This window comes from Physeter macrocephalus, chromosome 14 (genome assembly GCF_002837175.3).
Source record: "Physeter macrocephalus isolate SW-GA chromosome 14, ASM283717v5, whole genome shotgun sequence".
In the NCBI taxonomy this organism is placed as follows: Eukaryota; Metazoa; Chordata; class Mammalia; order Artiodactyla; family Physeteridae; genus Physeter; species Physeter macrocephalus.
In genome coordinates this window covers 92,805,572-92,830,709 of record NC_041227.1, presented here as the reverse complement: position 1 = coordinate 92,830,709, position 25,138 = coordinate 92,805,572, and the positions used below count along the sequence as shown (strand labels likewise).

The 25,138-nt window shown below is 53.2% G+C and overlaps 1 protein-coding gene and 1 long non-coding RNA gene across 4 annotated transcripts in view; both read left to right on the top strand.

The window, feature by feature from the left end:
• The window catches only part of RPH3AL (rabphilin 3A like (without C2 domains)), a 117,029-nt gene extending 102,991 nt beyond the window's left edge, over positions 1-14,038 (top strand). For all 3 annotated transcript variants that reach the window (XM_024127609.3, XM_007123552.4, XM_028499023.2), the window contains 3 exons: positions 7,409-7,522; positions 8,985-9,130; positions 10,936-14,038. In XM_024127609.3, the coding sequence (XP_023983377.1) occupies positions 7,409-7,522; positions 8,985-9,130; positions 10,936-11,004 (329 nt within the window). In that variant the 3' untranslated portion in view covers positions 11,005-14,038. The remainder of the gene's footprint in view (positions 1-7,408; positions 7,523-8,984; positions 9,131-10,935) is intronic.
• An 824-nt stretch (positions 14,039-14,862) lies between these two features.
• LOC129392730 (uncharacterized) lies at positions 14,863-18,776 on the top strand. The gene is made up of 3 exons (XR_008619108.1): positions 14,863-16,044; positions 17,057-17,360; positions 17,446-18,776. It is a non-coding gene; the product is annotated as an uncharacterized lncRNA (long non-coding RNA).
• Positions 18,777-25,138: the final 6,362 nt, after the last annotated feature.

Here is a 25,138-nt window from a genome sequence, read left to right as displayed (position 1 = left end):
GAGTTAATTAAAATCAATGGCAAATGAATAAGCAAGCACAGGAAACCCTCCACTCCCCAACTCTCAATTCCTGGCCTGGTCTGTGCTGTCCCTGCTGAGGTCCCCGGTGGCAGCCTGGAAGGGGGACCAAGGAAGGAGAGCTCCCGGGTCCCACTCCCTCACCCCTCCTTCTGTGGTGGTCCTGTGACTATCCCCACCTCAGAGATGAGGAAATGAGGCCCAGGGTGATCAGGCAGCTTGACAGGGAGGGTCATCCGGATCTCCTGACTCCGAGTCCAGGAGGGAGGGAGGGAGGCAGGCTCTGAGCCTCTCTGGCTCCACCCAGCCCATCCCCGTGAGGACAGGCCCCCTGGCCTTGGGACTACCTTTCTTATTGTCCAGACTCTGACTCTCTGGGACCCTGGAGGGAGTTTCCAAAACAAAGGAAGAGCCCGTCCTCGGGCCTGGGGTTTGGAAGAACAGGTTTTGCATGAACAGCGCACTCCTCTCCCCAGAGCCCACTCATCCCGTGTCCATGGCAACCGGCCTCCGACAGCCCCTCCCCCCATTAGTCTGTGCCTAGCTCAGGCTGAGGCCACCATCGCCTGGCTCTGTCGTCCCACTTGAGTGTCCTTTTGGGAGAGGCTGCAAGGAGGCGCCTGCTTGGTGGAAAGCCCAGCCCGAGCTGGCTCGCCACCACCTTGCTGATCACCGTCAGTCCTGCTCTCTCTGCACAGTGCCGCGTTCTCTCCTGGGGAGGCTTTTTCAGAAAGCAGTCAACCCGTATTTGCTGAGTGCCTGCTTGGCCCAAGGCCCAGTGATGGGGGCTGAGGGAAGGAGCCAGACACCAGTTAAGACGTGACCCTGCCCTGAAGGGGTTCCTGGTACAGTTGGGGAAGTCGAGGCAAGTGTTTGTAGGAAAAGAAATGCAATGCCAGGGGTTGTCTGCGACGGGCCAGAAGAGCTGCCCCAGCAGTTGTGGGGAGAGTGAAGGAGGGCCTGTCTTCCATCCTTGGGCTGGAGAAATTTTCTAACAGAGGCACGGTTTGGATGGGTTCCTGGAGGATGAATTGGAATCTAATTTTCAAAAATATGTATAGGCTCGTATAGCTTTTTAGACTTGCAGTGCTTTTTGTCCTACTTGATCTCTTGATCTTATTCTATTGGTAGTTGTTATTGTCTCCATTTTACAGATGAGAAGGTTGAGGTTCAGAGAGATGAAGGTATTTGTCCAGGAGTGTCCAAAGCAGAGCTAGAATTCAACCCTAGATGTTGGGAGTGCACTAGACGTTTTTCTCACACACATTGCAGCCCCTGCCTCTGGCGGGAAAAGGCACGTTGAGGAGACAGAGGATGAACTGACCTGCCTGCAGGGGACCAGAGCCCTTGGGGTGAGGCCAGACCATGGGGTGCCCTGCATCCTGGGTGAGGAGGAAAGAGCAGAGATTCCAACAATAGTTAGGCCTGGGTTCAAATCCCAGCTCGGCCTCCAAACAGCCTCTGAAGGCACCTAGTGCCTCCAGTGTCTTACGAAACACAACTTGGAAATCTAAGCTCCCCTGGAAAAGGTGAGTCCACCCCTGTGAGGTTGGCCCGGGCACCGAACATGGTGAGTGCAGAGGCCAGCTCTGTGCCAGATGGTGTGAGCCATGAGTTCAGGATGCTCCCCCCCATCAAATAAAATAGCTCCCTCCCATTTATCAGGCACCTACCATGTGCCAGACAGTGCCTGTGTTATCTCTATTAATACTCACAACAACCCAGGAAAGGAGCCATCATTGCCCCATTTCATAGGTGGGCCTGCTGAGCACAGAGAGGTGAGGAAACCGACCCAAAGTCCCACAGCTGGGAAGTGGCAGAGCCAGGACACTGTGTGACTCAGAGCCTCTTCACCACCCCTGCACCTCGCTCCTGCTGCCACCAAACAGAGCCCCAGACTTGGGAGGCATCTTGGTGGGATTTCAGGCTGCAAGCCTGGCCCTACTCCCAGGTGGGGCAGCCCTCACCTGTCCCCATGGGGACAGCTCTGTGACTCTTCTCTGCAGCCGTGCCTGCCTGGTGGGCTGGGTAAGGCTAACTGGGGATGTCTCTGCATTCCCCAGGGCCTTATCTTTCCTTTACATTAAAAAAAATTTTTTTTTTTGCTTTTAGTATGCAAAATTTTCCACCATCTGCTTTGCCTTTGGCAGAATGTTTGCTGAAAATATCTCTCTTCCTCTCTAATTCCCGTAATTTCTTGGGGCTTTGGGAGCCTCCAAGCAGAGCAGCACATGCTCACAAGGGCCTCCCAAACTTACAGGCTGCTGGCTGTCCTTGTGCCAGGCAGGCAGATGTTGTGTGGCCCAGAAGTCACATCTCCCCGCCTCTCAGCCAGAGCGGGGCACTGGGGTCTCTCCACTGATGGAACAAACCTGACCTCAAGTTGAATCCTAGGATTCAGACCCAGAGTGGCTGTCTAGGTTGGCCTCTTTTTGTGTGTGATGAAGCCCTGAGAGGTGTCCCCAGGGTCACAAAGAGAGATGGTGGCAGAGCAGAGGCAGGAAGCAGGTCCCCCAAATCCCAGTGCAGTGCTGTGAGGTCAAGCGGCCAGCATCCTGCCTGTCCCCTGGACCGTCCCAGGCAAGGTATCTCCACAAGCCAGCGGCTGCCACATGTTCTTTGAGGCAGTCAGGAAAGACTTTCCAAAAGGCAAGACTTCCCCCCACCTTCATGTACCAAAACTCTGAGTTTCCATGGTGACCGTCAAATTGCAAATCCATCCAAGAGTGAGCCAGGGGGGGAAAAAAAAAAAAGCTGGCCTCTTCCCAGAGAAGCGGGCATGGCTGGTGCTGGGGCTGTCCACTTCTGAGGATGAGAGCTGGGCAGAGTGGGGCAGCCCTGCTGCAGCATGATGGGAAAATCTCAGGGACGCCAGGTCCCCAAGCAAGTGGTCCGGGGGCTCGAGCCACTGCAGAGGGGGAGGCCCCCCTCCTCCCTGCCTCCTGGCAGAGCCCGGGTGAATCCATTTAGTGACACCTCCTTCTTGGGGAAGCTATCGGGACAGTCTTCTCCCTGGTGTTTTCCCATTTTCAATCTGAAAATCAGGCGTGGGCAGAATACAAGCGCTGGTCACTGACCAAACCATCCTAGACTCAGCCTTTGGGGAATTAGAGGAAAAAAATCAGCCTTCCGACACACGGAGTGTTTTGCTGAGGATGGAAGAGCAAGAGCCCAAAGCTTTATGAGCCTAAAAGCTTTGTTAATAGACCTGGAAGATTTACGATTGCAGCTGCCGTGCAGGGAAAAAGGTGGCAGCGGCAATCGAATGGCAAATTAGCCAAGGTTCGGGTTTTACAGCAACATTTGGAGGGGGAGGAAGAAGAAAAACTTCTTCCCTTGCTGCCGGAGGAGTTTTTGGATAAACAGCGTTTGCATTGGGCTGTGTCCAGGGTTGTTCTCTGCAGTGTCTCCTTGGTGCGTTTCTTTCCCACTGACATAAGTGCCGAGGCCAGGTGTCAACACTGCCGACTTCCTTGGGTTTATTCCTTTCGAGTGGGGTTTATTAGAGTGGACTAGAAATGGGATTGAGTTTGCACCACAGAGACCTCTAAGCTGAGGCTTGGCCCCCTGCTTGAAATCGCAGACCCAGTGAGCAAGGATGCTTGAGCCGAGGGAGACGTATCCAAAAGGGATGGGTTGTTGGCTGGCTGCTTCTCTGCTCTGTGATGTCTTTGTGAGCTCAGTTGTCATCTGGGGCTGTTCCCCTCTTCCATGGCTGTGGCCCTTGTCTATAAAAGGAGACGAAAAACAAGACAACTGACTGTCACTTGGGGAGGTTTATTATTTCTAAACCTTGCACAGCATAGGCACCAAGTGGGAACTAGGCAATATGGCCCCCGAACCCCACCTGCAGGGTTGGTGCTTGGACAACACATACCCCTCCCAACAAAAAATGCTCTCGCAACATAGCATAGCAGTCTTCTTGCAGCTTAAGCCCACTCCTAGCTCAACACTGTGACCATGTACCGCAGATGACAGAACAGGGAGCGGAGTGAAGAAATAGGGTGAATGAGTAGCCACCATAACGCGAGTCCTGGGATGTCCTTTCCCATCGTCTCCTTTCAAGCTCTTGGTATGTTGTGCCCTGTGGCATCTGCTCATTAGCACCAAAGAATCCAGGCATTATTTCCATACCATGGAGCCCCATGTCATGTCCCCTACCCCCCACTGCCTCAGCCTCATATTCTCCACCCTGCCCCAGAATTCTGAAGGTCCTGCATATCAAACATGGGGGAGACGGAACATTCCAAGTCAGGAAAAAGGAATAAATTATCCGTAAGCATCTCTGCCAAAGAGATGGGGAAACCAATGTGGAGAACAGTAACCGTGTTCCCCTCAGGGATTTCCCACTGCTTAACAGGCTGCTGGACAGCCCCTCCTCCTTCTGCGGGAGGGGGCAGAATCCTCCCCAATTCCTTTGCATCTGCCCCAAGGGAGACGTGGGGAGCTGCTTGCTACCTCCTGCCACCTCCCACTCCCTTCGTCTGGGGACCCACAAAGTTGGCATTTAGTCAGTCAGTGAATGAGCCAAAAATACGTAAATCCTTATAAAACTGATGCCCATAAAATCGGGTCTCGGTGGATTCATAATCAAAGAAACCCAGTCTGGGACCTAAAAAGCAATTGCAAAATAAGTCAGGCCTTTACTTGCGTTTCTCAAATATTGTAAAGGGGGCATGTGGACCACAACCCCTCCCATCCCCATCTCTTTTTGATTCTACATCACAAAAGCCCAGAAAGCCAAAGCAGAACTCTTCCTTGAGGGCAAGAAGGGAAAGAAACAGCAGAAGAGGCAAAACCCTTGAGCAGACAGAGGAAGGCAAAGCTGGAAACAATCCTGTTAGCATCGTTCTTGTCCCACCCCCACGGATCAGGCTCTGCGGAAGAAGCACGCTAGCCTTAACTGTGGTGCAATTTGTCCCCTGCCCTCCAGGAGCCTCTCGGTCTGCTGGGGGAAACACACACAGAACACTTAAAGCGGGAAGTAGTTGCTGCAGGTGTAGCAGAACACACAAGGCGTTCAGCCAGACAGGTGGGAGCCATAGGGAAGGCTTCCTGGAGGAGGTGGTATCCGAACTAAGCCAGAAGAAGAGGGGTGGGCAGGGCATTCTGGGTAGAGGGAAGCCAGTCACTGCGGGAGGTGCTGACCGGCAGTTTGGCAGGAGCTCCAGGCCGTGTGGGGCCAGAGGAGCCCCAGATAGGAGAGACAGTTGTGCGGGATGATGCTGAAGAAGTAGTGGAGGGCAGGAGTTCAGGCTTGATCCTGTAGGTCCCGGGGAGCCTGTAAAGAAGGTTGAGCCGGGATCTGTGTGTTAGCAGAGCCTGTGCAGAAAGAAGTGCCTGTGGATGGGGCGCAGCTGGGAGGTGTCCCAGCAATCCAGGCTGGAGACGATGAGGCCTTGAGTGCAGCAAGGGCAGCGACCAGGGTGAGGAGGCCACTGATTCCAGAACCGCTTAGATGAAACTGGCAAGATGTGGGCATGAGGGAGGGAGAAGAACCAATTAGTCATTAAAGCTTTCGAAGCACGGCTGCCCTACTGTGGAAGCACAGGGTCAAGGATCTCTTAGGCTGAAGTGGTCCTCCAGCTCCAGCCCCTCTGGTTGCTTGGTTCTATGACTTGTGACTTCCTTAGCTGAAAGGTGACACAGGCTGAAGGCATGAAGACTTTCCAGAAGGCTCTAGATCCAGGTGGAAGCTACATGGCATAGGTCCCGCCATTTCCCTTCCTGTAACCACTGTGGGCTTCCCTAACTGACCAGACTGTCTCCCTGCTGGGCCTTAATGCAATTTCAGGATTCTCGTCTGCATGCTGCTCCAGAGGGGCCTAGAGCATCAGATGAAACCTGTTAGCCGCCCGTGACATAGATTGATTTTGTTTACAGTATCATCTCCCACCAAACATGTCCCTATGGCTCAGGTTTGTTCTACAGATCAAGTAAGATAATGCTTCCCAGGTGCCTAGCACAGTGCCTGGCAGAAAACACTCAACTCCCTCCGTAACCAGCATATTGCATTCCTGGGGAAGACGCACTGACTCTTACCCCACCCGCTGAGTTAGTCACCTATGCGAGATGGTTACCTGTGATCCCAACCTTTCTGTGTGGTTATACTTGCTATTATAATTACATCATTTAATTAAATGTTATATAAATTGATGAAAAAGTCAGAAAAGACACAGAGTCGTTTCATTAAAACCAAGACTTTGGAAAGACTTGGTAGAAGTCACTTGCTTAAAAAAGCTATTGAATTAGGTGTAGGCAGCACAACTGTAAAAAAAAAAAAAAAAAAAAAAAAATGGGAGAAAGAAACGGAAAAATAGAGGATTCTTGCTTGCCCATGTCTTCAAGATCTGCTCCAGTGTAAAGAAACTGAACCTGAGAATCACAATGCAATATGGATGCAGTTTAGACACAAAAGACCATGTGGGTCGATCTCAAAGAAGCACCCAAGCCCTCCATCAAACGATTGGCGAATGGATGTACATTTCTATGCTCAGAATTAAAATGGAGTGTTTAATGTATGAATAGATCCTGTATTATGACTCCCACTGTTGATTAACCAGCCAAATATGGTTGCATTTAGTCCAGAAAAGAGGGTTTCCACCACAGCAGATGCTCACTGTGGGGGCTCCCCTTCCCCTCCCCCGCCCCGGGGCTCCAACCCCACCAGCCTTGCTCCTTCTGTATTCACAAGACCCCACTGGGAGTTGCTGGATGAGCTGGGATGAGAGCCCAGGCCTGCTGGCTGCCAGTTCAGTTCTTCTGGTGGAATCAGAGTGGTTGCAAACACAGGCTGTGGAGCCAGGCCGCCAGAGTAAGAATCCCACTGTGGGCAAGGGCCTCGGTTTCCTTGCCTGTGAAATGGGGACAATGCTATTTCCTATCTTGCAGGGTTGTTCTGAAGCTTCCTTGAGTTAATGTATGTCAGGGGCCTGGAGCCCTCCATCAGGGTCAGCAAGGACTGGAATTATTCCTGCAGAGCATGGCCGGGCACCTTTAAACGCTGCCAGATGCAGTTGGGCCTGCGCCAAAGGGGGTAATCAGCTCCTCCCAGCAAGAGGCTTCTGATTCAGCCACAGGGAGGGGGTGATGGGTGGAGATGGCTGCCTGAGGACTGAGCCCTCCCTGCCGGTTCTGGTCATACTGGGCACCCCCCCACCCCGAGTCCCAGCCTCCTCGCACCGGGACCCACCTCTTTGACTGACAGAAAGGAGTACCCTGCCATCCCTATCCCCGGACCACTGTCCCCGTGCCCCAAACACCAGGGCCGGCGGAGGTCCTATGCCACTTTGTCCTGGAAGGAAGAGGCCTGCCCTGGTCCCCTCTGTCTGACACGCCTGCCGGTGGTGGCCAGTGGGGGTGACATGCTATGCTTGTGTCTCTTTTCCAGTGGTTTCCAGCGACAGTGACAGCGACTCAGATCTCAGCTCCTCCAGCCTGGAGGACAGACTCCCACCCACTGGGGTCAGGGACCGGAAAGGCGACAAACCCTGGGGGGAATCAGGTAAGTGTGGGAAGGAAGCAGCACTGTTTGTTTCCCAAGCCCCCGGGGCAGTGGCTTTGCTGCTTCCGCAGGCTACCGCTCCCTAGTGGCTCCCCAGTGGGTGGGTCTGTGGAGTTGTTCTAGATCCCGGAGGCAAAATGGGCCTTCAGCTGGGAGGGCTAGGAGCTAAAGTGTTGGCACCACCCAAGAACAGATGGAAAGGGGAGTTCCCTGCCGGCCTATGGTTAGGATTCCGGCTTTCACTGCCATGGCCCGGGTTCAATCCCTGGTCAGGGAACTGATCCCACAAGCTGTGTAGAGCAGCCAAAATAAAAAAACATATGGAAGGGAAGCTCAAGTATATATGCAGAGAAGGCCTGGGGGCACATTTTCCACTCCTTTCCTTTGGACACATGAAGGACCTTCCCAGGAAAAGGACCAGCTTCATTCAGAGTTACTCCAAAGGTTAGAACTGGGATACTTGCATGACATTTCAGGCTGAATTTAATACCTAAGAAGAAAGCTTTTCAATAACCGCCTCAAACTGGAAGGAAATGGAAGGCTGGGTGATCTTCTGCCAGAACTGATACGGAAGGAATTCCTGCCGGGGGTGGCAGTCTGGACTAGGTCAGAGATGCCAATGCCTGGCACTCCTGTGCCCATGGCAGACATTACCAGTTCATCATGAGACCCTCTCCCACAGAGCCTGACGTGGCTTCGGAATCCTCCTCCATGCAGTTTTCCCAGGGATCAGTATCAGTAGGCAGGGCTGATGCATGAGGTGAGAACTGTCCCTGGACTAGATGATCTCTTAGGCCCCTTCAAGCTGCAGATTCTCTTTTAGAAAAGTGTGGAGGACACTTACCTGCCAGCCTCGGTTGCCAGGGCAGGTTTTACACTGCTCGCCTCCCACTACTGCAGCTCTTGTCCCCTCTCTTCACACCAGCTCTCAGCTGCGACCAAGGGGTTGGAAGATGGAAAGATGGAGTGCAGTCTGCAGGCCCCACCTCTGCTCTCTGGGCCGGGCCGGGGCTAACAACCGTGTCTGAGTGAGGATTCTTTAGTTGGCAGAGGCAGCAGTGATTGTCCCTCTTGTTGGGTTAACAGAAATTTACACGCTTCCCCACGACACCCTCCTTCTCCGAGGGCAGGACAGACTCGTCCTCACTGCCAGTTTTCATGTGCGTAACTACTTGTTCCTTAGTGAAATGACCTGAGGGCCCATTCGATTGCCTTTGTAGGTTGTGGGCCAGTCGGCAGTGGCCAGAGGGTGGGGTCCCGCTAGAACATGGCAACCATGTGGATGAGGAAGAGGGGGTGGCGGTTCCCAGGGGAAGGGGCTCTGGCAGACGGTTCCATAGATACAGGTCACAATGCCAAATGAGGAGACTTTAGATCAGCTCCTTGTCAGGCTGAGATGGTCCCTGTCTCAGTTCAAGGCCCAAAGGACCCAGCCCTGAACCATTCATGTGGTTTCTTGCAGGTGGCAGCGTGGAGTCATCAAAGATGGGGCCTCCCCGCCCACCCAGCCACCTCTCAGGGAGCCGGAGCAGCCTGGCCATCGAGACCGGACCGGCTCTGCGGACCCGCAGTGGGGGGCCCCACCCTGGCCGGACCCAAAAGGCCACAGTGAGTACCAACCTCCTCCTTCCAACCTACCCACCTCCTCTCTATCTGCACCCCCCCCAGGGGTTGTTTTCAGTTCTCTGCGCTGGAGAGTGCTAGGGGGTGTTTTCAGTTCTCTGCATTTTCGAGCCCTGTGCCAGGTGCCCGTCGAACAGAGGCAAGCCAGACCCATCCGTGCCCACAATGAACAGAGAGAGGCACCCAAAAGAACAGTGGTGACCATCCCTGTCCGTTCTCAGTAACTGTAACAATGGCTGTTTCCATCCTCTGCTTTATGAAATGTATAATCTTTCAGAGCATTTCCCTTCCTGCCTAACAGTCACAGTAACTCCGTTTTCAGAGCACCTGCTATTCGCCAGGCAGTGCATGCCCAGCCTGGGCCGGGTGCGGTGGGGGACAGTCCCTGACCTCCAGAGACCTACTGCATAGCTGAGGAAGGCAAATCAGCTCACCCAAAACAGAGCCCAGGCCAGGGCAGGCCCAAATCCTAAGAGGAAGGATTCAGGACCCCTAGAGCTGACGGCATGGAGGCCGACCGGCCCTTTCACTTCCAAGGTCAACTTTCGTTCTCTTGGCCAAATAGACAGGAGGCTTATTATCCCCATGTGACGGGTGTGGAAGCCGAGGGCAAGAGTCCAAGCTCCCAGCTGCCCCGGCCAACCTGAGGTCACCATGCACCTGGGGGACAGGGGAGTCCTCACACTCAGGCGGGAGAAAATTGTGCAGGTGCACGATCGGCGCCTAGCCTCCTTCCAGAAGGAAGCCCCAGCTGGACTTAGTGCGTCTACAGCCAGAGCATCCACGGTGCACACGGTGGGTCGGCGCAGCAGCTGGTGCCCCTGCCGCGCACGGGGACGGCTGCAGGCCTGCTGGGGTGGGGAGTGCCCACCAGGAAACCCTGTGGGAGCGCTCCTCCCCTCCCCTTTCCCCTCCCCTCCCTCCTCCTCCCTCATTTCCCCTCTTGATGGTCATGAGGGACAGAGGCAGACTGTGACACTGGGTGGGCAGGTCTCAGGGAGGGAGGCGCCGTGGGCGTGCGCCCTCTCCCCCCCACCCTCGCCTCCTGCAATCCCCCCAGAGAGGGCAGTTTGGAACGAAGCAGGCCCAAGCTCCAGTCCCAGCCCTGCCACCCGTACCCATGGGAACTTGGGCAAACCATCAGGTCGAACCACATGAAACTGCATTTTTGTAGATCAAAAACAGTTAAATATTGGCAAATCCGTAAGAGTCAACCCAATATTTGATCTCTCAGTGCCCAGTTCCATTAATCCCTGAAATGGGGACCACATCGTGTCCCTTGCAAGTTGCAGGGAGGGTAAGATCCAGGGTCCCTGTGGGGTACCTACCTGAGTGGGTCTTGAGGAACTGTCCAGTAATCACGGGGCAGGCTGTGTGGCCCAGCACATAGACAGGGTTCCAGGGCTTAAGTGGTTACTCGGAAAGGACTGGCCTAGAGGAAGGTTGTATGTTCCCATGTCCATTTGCTCCTGCTGGCGTCCCAAGATCACCTGTGTTGACTAGCCCAGGTATCAATGGCCACACTGAAGCACAGGGACTGGGCGACCTGCCTGCAGTGACACAGCACAGCGGAGCAGGGCTGGGCCCAGCATGCAGGCGCCCCCTGCCCAGCCGCCGGCCCTCCCGGGCAGGCCCCTGCTTAGTTTCAGACGGGGCAGCTGCTTCAGGTGCGGGCCGCTCCAGCAAGGAGTCAGCCTTCCCTGCATTTCATTCCCCAAGTTCACACTGTCACTGGGGTGGGACTCTGCCTCTGCTCCCCCTATAGTGGCCTTTTTTTCTCTCCCCCAAAGGTAAAAGGCACACCTGGGCGAGCCCCTGCTGCTGACGTAGGCTCCGACGGGCCCCTCTGCCTGCCCTGAGCAGAGGCGTGCTTGGCGCGTGGGGCAGACTTTCCAGTGGAAGAGCTTGAGAGAGAGAGAAAGAGCTGGAGCCAGACCCTCCCCGGCTCCTTCCTGACCAGTCCCAGGGCCCTCCACCGCCAGCCCTGTCGGACGTGACCTCTGACTCAACAAACCAGTGTTTGCGGGGCTGAGTCTGCTTCCCCCCACCCAGTGCCTTTCTGCACCCCTTCTCTCCTGGGAACCCCCCTCTCCACCGCCACCCCAGTCACTCCCCTCAGCCGTGACCTTTATTTATTGCCCCCAGCCCCACCCCCAGTCTACCCCTATGTTCATTTTAAGTTTGCTCTCGTCTTAGTTGGACTGGAAGGGCCTTCAGACCCACCTTCTGGAAGCTTCCCCTATGCAGTGCAATTTCAGAGGGTGCCAGGCAGGGCTTTCTCCATATTTGTATTCATGGAAAAAGAAATCAGAGCCTGAGCGTGACCCTTCACACCTGAGCGTGGCCCCGGGAGAGGAACCCAGAGCACGTGGGGTGAGAGATCCACCCATCCTCCCCCTTCCCCTGCGGCTCTGAACGTGGCTGCAGCCTCCTCCCTCCCAGCGCAGGAGCTGCTGTTGAACCTGGCTCTGTTAGGTTTCTTGGAAGCCCTCCTTGGCCTCCCCGAGGGCTGCTGGAGCTGGAAAGGGTTCTGGTGAACACTGTGAATTCGCTCACTGAAGAGCAAGCAGCCTTCAGCTGAGCCCCCTGCTGGGCGTGAAACTCCCTAAGCCATTAATTCACTCCTCTTCAGTCGGCTCAGTTTGGCAGAAAAAACACTTAATTCAAAGTGTGGGCAGATGCTTCTGGAAAACCTTTCCTGGAGGAGAGAGAATTCGTGATTCTGTGTGTATGGCGTCCACACCCTCCCTCCTGACCACCCCGTGCCTGGTATTCGAAGGGCCTTCTCCTCCAGGCTCTCAGGCCCCCACCATTAGCTCTTTTGCCCTAGTCGCTGGCAGACAGTTAAAAAAAAAAAGTAATAAAAACACTGTTTCCCTGTGACAAGTTATGCTTCAGAATAAAAACAATAAAGATGAGAATTTGCATTGAGCCAGCGTGTTGATCAAAAGGCCACAATCGCTTGTGTTTCTGAGATGCATCAGTAGAGAAATGGATGGAAAAAGATGTGGTACGTTGGTTGCTGGAACACTTGCTAAGCCACAGTAAAAGGAATGAGCTAGATCTGCGTGGGTTAGAAGGGCTCACAAACCTAACGCTGAATGGGAAAAACAAGGCCATCTAAGTAAAAATAAAAAGTACAAATAATCAAAACGAGTTATATGAACTTATATATAAATGTGTCAAAATGCGTGTAAAATGGGCAAGGATTTGTGGTTAAACACTGTGGACTGAACACATCTGTATTTCCTCTGTCTCCCCAAACCCCACCAAAATGACATAAAGGAATGAAAATGGCATGAACTGCAAAGATGGCAGCAGGTAAGAGAGGTCTGAAAACTTTGGAAGATGGAAGAATATAACTCGTTTAGTGCCAGCTTCCCCCCACTCCCCAAAGTCTCTAAGGGAGCTGGCAACCCTTAACAAGCCCATTTTCTCTGCAGAATCCCCCAAATGCTCAGAACATGGAGGAACCAGGTATCCCTAAGGCGGAAGTTCAAGATTGCGTGAAAATAGTATTGGTTGGAAGAAGTGGTTAGACCCGAGCCCAGATGGCACATGACTGCCCTTCTCTGATCCTGGTAGAAGACAGGTGTACAGCTGGCCAAGGTTGAACTAGAAGGATTCTGGATTGGGAACCCCAAGACCAGCCAAAGGCTGGGGTGAAGCGATGGTTAATGGGGAGACCCTCAGCCCCCTTCCTCTGCTGACAGCTGGGCCTGTTCCCATCCAGCCACCCCAAGGCAGGACATTATTGAATTTCTCTCTGGCAAACGGAGCAAAGAGAAAAGACTGACATATCCTGAAACTGACAATTCCCCAGTCTCTACCCAGTCACCCCTATGAGGCCCCCATTCCCAAGCCCTACCCACATGTACAGAGCTTCCTGTTAGCTTTGCTGTGTTACAGTCATAGTGGCAACAGCCAGGGGCACCAGCAGTTGGCCAAAACCAACAGCCGAAGGTACAGAGACTCCAGTACACCGAAGAAAGGGGTCAGAGAACAATCCTCTGAAGATATTTGCCCATGAAACAGGAAGAGAGTGTCATTTTTTTAAAAGGAAGTGTTAAAGCTCTTGAAAATTTTAAAAAAATATATGATAGCAGACATTTTAAAAGGCATTAGAAGGGATGGAAGATGTGAGAAAATCTCCCAGAAAGTAAAACACCGAAACAAAGAAGGAAAAGTCAAGACCATTGGACAACCAAAACATCAGATCCATGCAGAAGGCCTAACCTCCAACTAACAGGAATTTCAAGCCAAGAAACAGAAAAGAGAGGAGAGAAAATTGTGAGCTGCCATGTGACGATACCTGTAGATGAAGGTGCACCTGGCCTGCAGGTGCAGTGCCATCACCTGAAGTCTTGCTAAAACAGATTCTCACCCACCGAGTCTGGGCCAGGGGCTGAGCATGTACGTCTATCAAGTTCCCAGATGAGGCTGCTGGCTGGAGGACCGCATACTCTGAGGAACACTGGTCCAGAGCAGTGGTGGTCACCACTGACAGCTCATTGGAATCACTTGGCCAGCTTTACACACACTCATGCTGGATGCACCCCTAGAGATTCTGGTTTAATCAATTTGGGGCCCAGCCTTGACTTTAGGATTTTGTAAAGCTCCCCAGATCACTCCACGTGCTGGCAGAACCAAGAACCATTTCCCTATAGAAACTCTTCTGTGTGTGCTCCAGAAGATGTGCACGGGATGTTTAGAGCAGTACCTTTTTATTAGCTAAAAACTGGGAACAACCTAAATACCATCGACAGAAGACGAGATCCATAAATTGTGATATAGTCAGGCCGCGCTCAGTATAGATGACTCTCACAGACAATGCTGAGCAAAGAAACAGATGGCAGAAAAAATAAATATGTTATGACACCGTCTATATAGAGATTTTAAAACATGCAAAAATGTTATATATTAACATATATTTTATGCAGTAGAAGAATAAAGAAATGCATAAGAAGGATAAACAACAGCTTTCAAGATACATCTTGAGAAGAAGAGGCACAAGGAACGGTTTCAACTTTACTGATAATGTTTCGTTAATCTCAGCGATGGAGAGATGGGTTTGTAATATTTATAATATTTCATTATATGTCATATTTGAATTATTTTTATATGTCCGAAATCTTTCAGAATAAAAATTTAGGGAACTATAGCAAGCCTTATCATGAAATTTCAGGACACCAGGATAAAAATCCTAGAGAAAAAAAAGTCCTAAGACCTTCCAAAGAGAAAAAAAATTTTTTGAAACACGTCACATACCAAGGGTCAGGGATTAACATGGCTTTGAAATTCTCAAAGCAAATTTTGAAGCCAGAACATAGTGAAGAAGTATCTTCTGAATTCTGGCAGGAAATAATTTCTAATCTGGGTTTATATCCACCCAAATCTTAATGACAGTAGAATGCAGATATTTTCAGACTTGTGAAGTTTTGTTTTGTTTTTTTTAAATTTACCTCCCATACATTCTTTCTCAGGCAGCTACTACTGGATGTGCTCCAACCAAACAAGGGAGAAAACCAGGACACAGGAACACAGGAAACTGAGGATCCAACAGAGGAGAGGGGCAAAGACAGTCGCAGTGGCTGTGTGTGGGGGCTAGAGGCCAGGGCCAGCCAGCCCAGATTGGAGCATGAGGACAGGGGAGATACCCAAGGATGTACAAACAGGATCAGAAGCATACCTGTGTTGGAGAGATTGAATATACTATCATGATATTCTATATCATGATATTCTATATCATGATATATAATATATAAAACTGAAAAATCAAGAAGTGGAATCAGCATGAGATTTCACTACAAAGGTAAACACCAGCAGAAATGGCTGAGTTCTAAGGGTTGCCTAGGGAGGGACTTGTGTTGGGGATGGGGGGGCAGGAGATTGCTGCCCTATGTTATAAGCTTTATAGTACAGTTTTTAACTGTGTACCAAATTATATTTCTAACAATGGAATTTTTTGTGGAAAAATATGTATCAAACAGGATAAACCCGTGGGATGTGGGTGGGAGCCCTGGAGCCATAGCAGGAAAGTAAGATAAAGAGGCGATGAGGACCTGCCTAGCAGAGAAAATACAGCCCCAGAGGCCCCTATATCCAAATGTCCAGCCTGTAAGGGGCTGTTGCCTCTGCCTCCCGGCTCTCAGGAACCTCTGTGCTGGGACCGACACCCCCTTTAGACTCCTCAGACTTGATGTAGCACAAGCCACCACACTCAGCTCCCACTAGAACCCCGTGCCTGGACCAGACCTAGTTTAGGAGAAGGACCCAATCCTTACAGCCTCCAGGGTGAATTCCAAATGTGTTTCCTAGAGATGTGTCCCAGGGTTGATGGGGTTCTGAAGCAGTTTCATCATGTGTTAACCCCGGAAGCCTTCAGCTTTAGGGCAGAGATGGGATGCAGATACCCCCACCAGGGTCTGGGAGCTGCCAGGAGTCAAGGGTTCTTTATGGTGGTTCTGGGAACCAAGAAATCCTTGCTTTCTGAGTCTCAAGCATCCAACTTACAAATTAACTTTTGAACCTGAGACTCTCACAGTTAGGGGTGGAGGAGGTTCTGTGTCATCTGTAAAAATCGTGGAGTGCAGAAATGATTTGTCCCAAATATTAGATAACCCAAGTAGTCCCTAAAAGAGACCACAGGTGGAAAGCTCATGAACTTTGGATACCTGATTTTGAATCCCAGCTCTACTACTTAGTACCTGAAATTATGGGTACTTCTCTGTCTCAGCTTCCTCATCTGTAAAATGGGGATAATACTTGCTTCACAGGATTGTTGTGGAAATTAAAAACTTGAAAGCACTTGTAAAACTCCTAACACTGCTATTAGTCATGACTTCCGCAGGATTCAGCTGTGGCACTTGCCTCAAGAGTTGTTCAGATGACGTAAGAAGGTAAGTGCAGTGGCTGCATGGAGGCTGGGACACAGCAGATGGCCATGCTCTTCCCCTCGGGGAATAATGGTTCATCTATCCAGTATTGACGGGGCAGCTGCTGAAGTGTCAAGTGCAGTGTTAGAGGCTGAGGTCCAGTAGCGGCCCCCACCCTTCTGCAGCACCGAAGTCACCCGGTGGGCTTGTTAAAACACAGGTTCCTGGACCTCACCCCAGAGCTTCTGGCTCAGAGGTCCAGGGTGGGGCTGAGAACATGCATTTTTAAGTTCCCAGGTGATGCTGATCCTCCCCATTGGGAGACCAACTTTTTTCTTTTTTTGGCCGCGTTGGGTCTTCGTTGCTGCGCGCGGGCTTCCTCTAGTTGTGGCGAGCGGGGGCTACTCTTTGTTGCGGTGTTTTGTTGCGGAGCACGGGCTCTAGGCTTTTAAGTTCCCAGGTGATGCTGATCCTCCCCATTGGGAGACCAACTTTTTTCTTTTTTTGGCCGCGTTGGGTCTTCGTTGCTGCGCGCGGGCTTCCTCTAGTTGTGGCGAGCGGGGGCTACTCTTTGTTGCGGTGCACGGGCTTTCTCACTGCAGGGGCTTCTCTTGTTGCAGAGCGTGGGCTCTAGGTGTGAGGGCTTCAGTAGTTGCGGCACGCAGGCTCCGTAGTTGTGGCTCGTGAGCTCTAGAGCACAGGCTCGGTAGTTGTGGCGCGCGGGCTTAGTTGCTTCGCGACACGTGGGATCTTACCAGACCAGGGGTTGAACCCGTGTCCCCTGCATTGGCAGGCAGATTATTATTATTATTGTTTGAATTTATTTGGTTGCGTTGGGTCTTCGTTGCTGCACACGGGCTTCCTCTAGTTGCGTCGAGCGGTGGCTTCTCTTATTGCGGAGCCCAGGCTCTAGGCGCGCGGGCCTCAGTAGTGGCAGCACACGAGCTCAGTAGTTGCGGCTCGCGGGCTTAGTTGCTCCGCGGCATGTGGGATCTTCCCGGGCCAGGGCTCAAACCCGTGTCCCCTGCACTGGCAGGCGGATTCTTGACCACTGCGCCACCAGGGAAGTGCAGGAGACCAACTTTGAAGACCCATGGATCTAGTGGAACCAGTTTACCTCTGTCTCCCTGGACTGACACCCCTAGACCGACCCAGGCAGGGGAGTGGCGGGCGGGTGATGAGGACCATGCTGGCAGAGGAAACACAGCGCCCCACTGGACGAGGAGACAAGCCCGGGAACAAGTCCTGCGAGTCCTGCTGCCGCATCCCACCCCTGGAGAGAGGCCCCACCCCCAGCTGTTCCTTAGCCCTGGAGCAAAGAGCATCCACAGGCCCAGCAGGTGAGAGTCACTTCTACCCACAAAGATGGGGGCTGGCACCTTTCCCAAAGGAGAAAACGCCCACTTTCTGGCATCACATCCCTAGGTTCCCAGAAGCCTGAAATCTCTATCTCTTCCTGTTCCTGCCTCTCCGGTGAACTGTCTCCGACGTGTTCTCCCCAAGTGCCGTGCCGGGGAGCAGCAGGCAGTGGAGAGGAGAGCTGCCCGGCTGGAGGCCCATCAGGGACCCCAGGCGGTGCCCTCCCTCGCTTCCCTCACAGCTCCCACCTCCTCACACCACTTTGTTTGCTGACAACAAACAGAGCCCTCAATTCCACTGAGCCAGGGCCTGGGAGAGATGAAGCATTTTGCTGTGTAATAATCGTCATGGCCACCATCTGTTGAGTCAGGCACCCGCTGCATGCTTTAGGGATCCTCACCCACCTATGCAGCAGATACTTCTAATGTTCCCATTTTACAGAAGAGGAAACTGAGGCCCAGGGTGACCAAGAGTGCCTGTATTTGAATGCAGAGCAGTCAGGTGCCAAAGACCATGCTGGGTTGAGCAGGGGGGCGCGGTCTGGTGAAAACAAATCAGGATTCAGTGCGGGGAGGGAGGTATGCGCAGGCAGAGAAAGACACAGATCATAATGTCTAGATGAGTAGGGTAAAGTCAGCCCCTTGTCCCACTGGGGTATTTTCCTTCCACTAATTAACAAATGAGAATAAAGTTCAGTCACTGCACAGAGATTTTGCCCCCGTGTTGGACGCTGTCTCATGCCCAGCGAGGCTGAGCACACGCCATGCTCTCCTGAGTCCTCCCTTATCGGGAGACCCAGGGTAGGCTCAGGGAAGCAGTTGTCTTTTCAGGCCTGTATAAGCAGGAGGATTTGGCTTAGAGGGTTTGCAGGAGCTTCCGTCAATCAAATAGCCTCTCAGCACCTTTGGGGCCAGAGCCTGTCTCTGGACCGACCTGAAACTCCTCCCAGGGCTGTGGGAGCCGCACCTGGGCGTGACCCCTGAGCTCCAGGACTGGGAGCTGCAATGCCACAGCCCCCAACCCATCTCAGCTGTCAAACCTCCACAGCTGTCTCGTCTTCCCACGCCACCTGCCCCTTTCCTTCATCCTCTTTATTTTTTTTTATTGTGGTAAAATACACATAACATAAATTTTAACCATTTTTAAGTGTACGGCTCAAGTGACATTAAATCCATTCACATTGCTGTGCAGCCATCACCACCATCCTCCCCAGAGCGTTCTCATCATCCCAGGGTGAGCCCTGTGCCCGTTCAACACTAACTCCCCGTCCCTCCCTCCCCACCCCCAGGCACGCCCGTTCTACTTTCTGTCTCTATAACTTAACTACTCTAGGTGCCTCATGTAAGTGGAATCATACAGTATTTGTTCTTTTGTGTCTAGCTTAGTGTTCTCGAGGTCCATCCATGTTGTAGCCTGTGTCAGAATTTCATTCCATGTTATGGCTGAATAATAGTCCACTGGGTAGATCACATGGTTTTTCCATTCATCTGTTGATGGTCATTTGGGTTTTTTCCACCTTTTGGCTATCGTGAGTAAGACTGTTATGAACATTGATACACAAGTATCTGTTCGAGACCCTGCTTTTAATTCTTTTGGGTGTATTGCTGGATTACGTGGGATTGCTAGATTATATGGTAGTTCTACACTTAACTTTTTAAGGAATCACCACTGTTTTCCACGGCAGCTGCACCATTTTCTATTCCCACCGGCAGCGCACGAGGCTCTGCCTTTCCTTCTAATGCAGGAAGCTGTCTTGCACCTCTCTGCCCCCTGTGGCTCGTGGCATGGGGAACAGCAGTCACCCAGGGACCTCAGCGGCTCCCTCGACGGCTGGAACCCGACTGGCCTCAGTGCCGGCCTCACGGGCACATGCACAACCTGTACAGTCACACAGGGCCTCACGCTCAGTTTCAGGCTCTGCCGTCACTGTCTCGAAATTCTCAATAACGTTGAACAGGGGGCCCCATGTTTTCATTTTGCACTGGGCCCCGCAAATTATGTAGCTGGTCCTGGCTGGCCTGGCTGTTCTTTCTGTGTGCAGACCCTGTAAGTATGGCCAGATCCACAGTCAAGGCCTGCCGGGGAGGGTCCTCACGCTGTCTGCTGAGGGGCAGCCTGGAGACACCGGTTGTCTGGCCCTGCTGCCAGCCCATCTATGAGATGAGACAACTGGACTAAATAGTTTTCTAATTTTGTTCCCCAGAGGTCCCTTGGGAGGGGGTGGAGAGATGGAAAGTCCCAGGGGCAGGGCTGGGACCCATCCCCACCCCTGCTGCCAGCATAGGGGCTCCCTTTGACCTGATCTCTCTATTTGGTTCTGCAGCAGGAAGGAAGCCTCTGGAAACTGACCAAGCTGTCTGGATCCTCCACCCCAGGCTGCCCCAGCCCTGCGCTCTGCCCCCAGGGAGGGAGAGAAGCCTCCGGCATAAGGAGACCAGGTGGAGAGCCCCGCAGTGGGAGAGGTGCCCCGGGCACCAGCCAGAAATGCACTGGGAGGGGCCCTTGCCAGGGGAGATGGACAGCACGCACACGCACACGCACACGCACACACACACACGCACACAGAAAGATCCAACCGTTTACAAAACACGTGTGACCAGTCGGTTCAAATTGCTTATCTGAAGGGCCAGCAAAGGCTCTTCTGCACACGGGAGGGATGAGACTAAAGGAAAACCTGGCACTGGCCTTGCCCAGACCATCTGGGGAAAGGGACCCTGCCAGACACACACTGGCAGAGCCCCCTGCAAGGCTGTCCCCTGCAGTGAAGGGCCTCGGTGCTCTAGTGTCCTTGTCCCTGTCCCTTCACCAGCAGCTGACCAGGGCTCCGACCTGCAGGCGCCCAGCCCCGCCCCCCAGGTTGCCTCGTACAGAAAGCCAGGGAGAGCCTGGTGGCTCGTCAGTACCAGGAGATGGGGAGGGGGAGGAGGGCGGGAGCTGGAAGAACCCTGGGAGACCTGGACAAGCTGCCCCCAAGGCCTCACCGAGACAGGCCAAGCTCTGAGCTCTTTGATGCAGACCGCAGGATGTCTGCAGCTGCTTCAGTGCCAATTACTGGAGAAATAATTCAGCGTGCTCACCCCCTGCCTCTCAGCAGACACTCTTTGGGGATATTTTAAATCTGACTGTACCTGCTGAGCAGCTGACAAGTGAAGCCTCTCCCTCCCCACTGCTGGCTTCTCCACCTCTCTGCCCAGGCTCTTTAATGGGGAAAAGGGAACCTAAAGCTGGGTGTTGTTATCCCTGCCCCCCCGCCCGTGGCAGAGCCTGCTCGGATCAGCACCCTTCGCGCCTGCCGCCTGGGCGCTGCCTCTAGATGAGGTGCAGCTGAGCTGGGTTCCCTAGAGTCCGTCCCCCCACCCCTACCCCCAACCCCATCTCCTTAAAGGCAGGGTCATGTCTTATGCATCTTTGAGTCCCTGGTTAGCTGTCAAGAAATATTGCTGGGTGGAGAGATGGGTAAACGGGGAGGGAGGTGGATAAGTGGGCGGACAGGGTGGAGGGAGGGAGGCAGGGAGAGAGGAAGGGAAGGATGGATGGATGGATGGATGGATGGATGGAAACCCTCCCAAGTCCAGGGCCCGTCTGTCCTCCATCCCTAGGGAAAGGCCAGCAGATCAGGAGCCTACACTTTCCACAAGCTGTGGGGCCCCCTGCCTGGGGCTCACTCAGTTCCAAGCAGCTGACAGGCTCCCAGGGAAGAGCCGATGTTGAGACAAACCGGGCTGCTGAGGGCCCGGTCTTTGGAGCCTCCATTAGTACCCTGCCCGGGAGCCAGGCCTCCAGGCCCCAAAGCAGCTGCTGCCAGGGGCGTGGCAGAAGCGAGTCCGGCTGCCCATGTGGCTGCACCCCTTTCCTCACTGTCCTGACCCTGCTGCCTCCAGAGCGTGTGGGTACAGACAGGTTGCCTTTGCCAGCATGAGCCTCGGTTTCCCCATTCAATAAAAGGTTGAACCAGCTGTGCTCCAGGGTCTTCTGGCCCTGAAGGTGGTGACTTTGGAGCTCCGGGGTGAGAGCCAGCCTGGGGCAGGGGTCACCTGGGAAGGAGGGCTCCCTCAACAGCAGCAGCTCCGCTACAGGGGCTGGAGCACCAGGAGGGAAGTCAACGGGAGCCCAGGAGCACTGTCTCTGAAAGAGCCAGGGAAGGGAGCCCTGCACAGCCAGGAACAGATCCCCCGTGTGGCCGTTCCCCACTCTGAGGTCCTTCCCAGTCGAAACAGATCATTCATCACAGTTCATGTGCAACGACCTGCTGTTATCTGAACGGTTGGCCCCACCACTCTTCTTGGGGAAGGAACTGTCTTTGTTTAGGAAAATACTTTTTAAGGCTGATTGTGGATGATCCTGAGAACATAGTCTAACCAGGGCCCAAGGCCCCAGAAGAGAGAGAAAGGAACAGGAATTTAGAGGAAGGAAGAGAGGTCAGACAGTGATGCCAGAGAGATAGGGTGAGGCTGGGGATCCCTGAGTGAGGCCACCACTGCCCCCCACATGGCCACACGCCCCCCAGGGGGCCGAAGGACTGGCCCGTCTTGTTCCCTGTGATGCTGTTTGCTCTGCAGTGATAGAAGCCACTCCCACCCCACCTGAAACATCCACAGTGTCACCTGCACAGCCACGTACCTTGTGGAAATGGATTTGGGGGAAGAAGGGGCTGAATTTCACGTCGGAATCTCTGTGGTTCAGAATCTTAGTTTGGAAATGATATCCACTCCACAATATGGAGTCAACCCAGCCAAAGCAAGACCCCCGAGCCAGAGGTGTTGCAAACACCCAGGTTTTGCAGAAACCTTAGCAAAGGCTTCAGCCTTTCCCAGACCACCTAAGTGGACTTTGAAGGCTCCCCTGCTGGATCTGAGGAGCACGGAGACCGCAGCCGAGATGACCACCCGTCCCAGTGTCCCCACACCTAAGGGATTTCCCAGCATGCAGGACCTTTGGTGTCAAGGCCTGGAAAGGTCCCAGGCACACTGGGAAGGGTTGCTCACCGTAAACCGCTGACATCTGGGTCCCACGGGCCACACTGGACGCTAGACTAAGCCCCTCGCACACCTCACCCCGTTGGTCCTCTCGACAGTGGGAGGCAAACATATTCCTCCCACTTCTCAGATGAGGAAACCGAGGCTGGGAAAGGTTAAGCCACCTGCACGAGATAACACAGCTAGCAAGTGGCGGAGCAAGGATTTGAAGCCCAGCCGCCTACTCTTAAGCTTGTGCTCATCTACGTGGTCCCCTGAGGATTCTCAGCTTGTCGAAAACGGAAACCAGCATCCTCAAGCAGCCTCACTCTGTGCCCTGGTCCGGGGCATGGGTCTAGAGTCCTCTAGTTTTCTGGAACCATCCCCCTTCCTGCCAATGTCTTTGCCTTCCTTGGGCCCCCTGGCCGTGGGTCCCAGCAGGCTTCTGCCACCCACACCCATCGGCCCAGCAGAGCCCTGCGGAACTCCACCACACACCCTCCTCCGGAGTCAGAAGAAACAAAAATGCCCCGTCCTTCCTGCCCTGGTTTTTATCAGCCCCCCTCCCCACTGTGTTCCATGCCCTGCCCCCCATCTGCTGGCAGCACCTCCCTCATCCGCTCCTAGGAGGGAACCAGTATTTCCCGCCCAGCCCAGGGATTTCCAAGCTGGGAATTCAAACAGTGCAGCGTGGAACAGGCTCAAACAGAATCAGCTAATGGAAATAACAAGATGAAAAATTATTCCAGGGAAAGAGCCATTTTCCTTATGCCCTGCTTGACTCAGAAAACACTGTGATTGCAGTAGAAATTGGAGGTGTCAGAGCTGGTATCTGGGGAAAGAGAAATGAAAGCATTCTGCTTGCCGCTGTCCGCGCAGCCCCAGGGGTGAGGCAGAATGTGAGGTTAATCCCAGGCCTGGCGCACAGCCGGGCCCAAGCAGGCGTGTCCTCCCTAGAAGCCCCAGGTGGTAGGACTTGCCACCAGCTGGCTGAAGAGTCAAGGGCGGAAAGCCCAGGCCCTGGAGTCAGACAAAGCTGTGTTCTTTTTCCAGCTCTGGCATCTGCTGGCTGTGTGACCTTAGGCAAGTAACTTAACCTCTCTGAGACTCGGTCTCCTGAAGATAATAGTAGTGAAGATTACACGAAGTAATGCATGACACGTGCTCGGATTGGTGCCTCACTCATGGTAACAGCGGTAAATGCCCTGCCTCGCCTGCTCTCTCTGGCTGCGCCCACTCTACATGATCAGTGGGGGGACAGAATAGCTCCCAGTCTCCGGGTGCAAGCTCTAGCAGGGGAGGCTGGGAACTGCAGCTGGACACATGACCCTGGGACCACCTGAGGCGCCAGGCCCGTGCCAGGAGGCAGCTCCCCCAGGGAAGCTCCCGCCCCTGCACAGCACTGCTAATTTGGCAGGGGGAGGGGGAGGGCTGTCTGACCCCCACCTCCCACCCAGCCCAGGCACTCGCCTTATAGTGTTCTCCACTCTCTCCGAAGCTTCCAGACAGCTGAAGTTTATCCTTTCCCTTGTCTGTTTGGTTTTGGCTTTGGTTTTGTGCTTGCTTTTTAGCCAGTTTCATGGAAATCTTTCTGAGGTGTATTAGCACCCCCTTTTTCTCCAGGTCAACATACAAGTGTCTTGTAAACTTTGCTTGACTACTCAGGGTGCTGTGGACGTGAGGAGATCCCTTGGCCCCCAGTACTAAATGGCCCCAGCATATTGAGCCGCTGCCTTGCCCTAAACAGACCTGCCCCAGACAGCCCTGCCGGCCTTCTTTCCAACCTCCTGCCCGCTGTCCCTGGGGGCACCGCGTTAGGCTGGTGGAAGGGAGATAAACAAGCTTTACCAAACCATTGTTCTTAATTTCCATCAAGGCCAAAGCTTGGACTTCGAGCTGAGCTCTGTTCTAAAGACATTCTTTTTTACTGCTCAGAGGTCTTTGATTCCTCACTTCCCAGGAACTGGCTGAGTTCCCAGGTTGAAGTTGCCTTGAAGTCTGACTACTGAAGAAGACAAAAGTTTTCCTCTATTTTGCTGTTAACTCAATCCAGAGTGTGAGCTGGTAGCATAAAGATTTTAAACATCCTGGACAGGACTTCCTCAACTAGATTGTTTTGGCAAATGCAAATATGAAACCGGAGAGGACTGTTACAGAAGGAGAAGTCCCGATTCCAGGCTGAGGTGGGCCGAGTGGTGGGTACCCTGAAGAGGCCCAAACTTTCGGAGGTCCATCAACCAGAAACAAAACCTCCCCCAGATTTGGGGGCTGGCATGCAGCTGCTCACATTTTTATCTTGCCAAATAAGAGTATAGAATCATAACCATCATGTGAGATCACTCTCACTTAGAAAGGAAAAGAATCAAGAAAAGACCATCTTCTTTGAATTAAGGGAATTTAACGTTGTGCAAAAGTAACTACCTTATCCTCTGTTTTTCCCATTTTGCCACAGCTGGGTAAAAACCTCATCCCGAACCTGTCAGCTTACCAGCTTTTGCAAGTCACCAGGCAGGACCAAGGCTTGGGGGCTGGATGCCAGAACTCACTGTGCTGTTGCATGGGTTGGGGGGCTGGGTATTCCCCGTGCCACGTGGAGCAGACACACAGCCCGGGTTTGCATCCGGAGCCCACCTCTTGTTAGCTGTAGGGTCCTGCAGAAGGCCCCCAGTGCCTGGGTTTCCCCAGGTCTGAAACGGTAATAGTCGCCGTGCACGCCTCACAGACCTGCGTCGAGGCCATATGTCTGGCACACAGCGCGTGCTCACTCAGTGTTTGCTCTTGCTTTTTTTTTTTTTTTTTTTTTT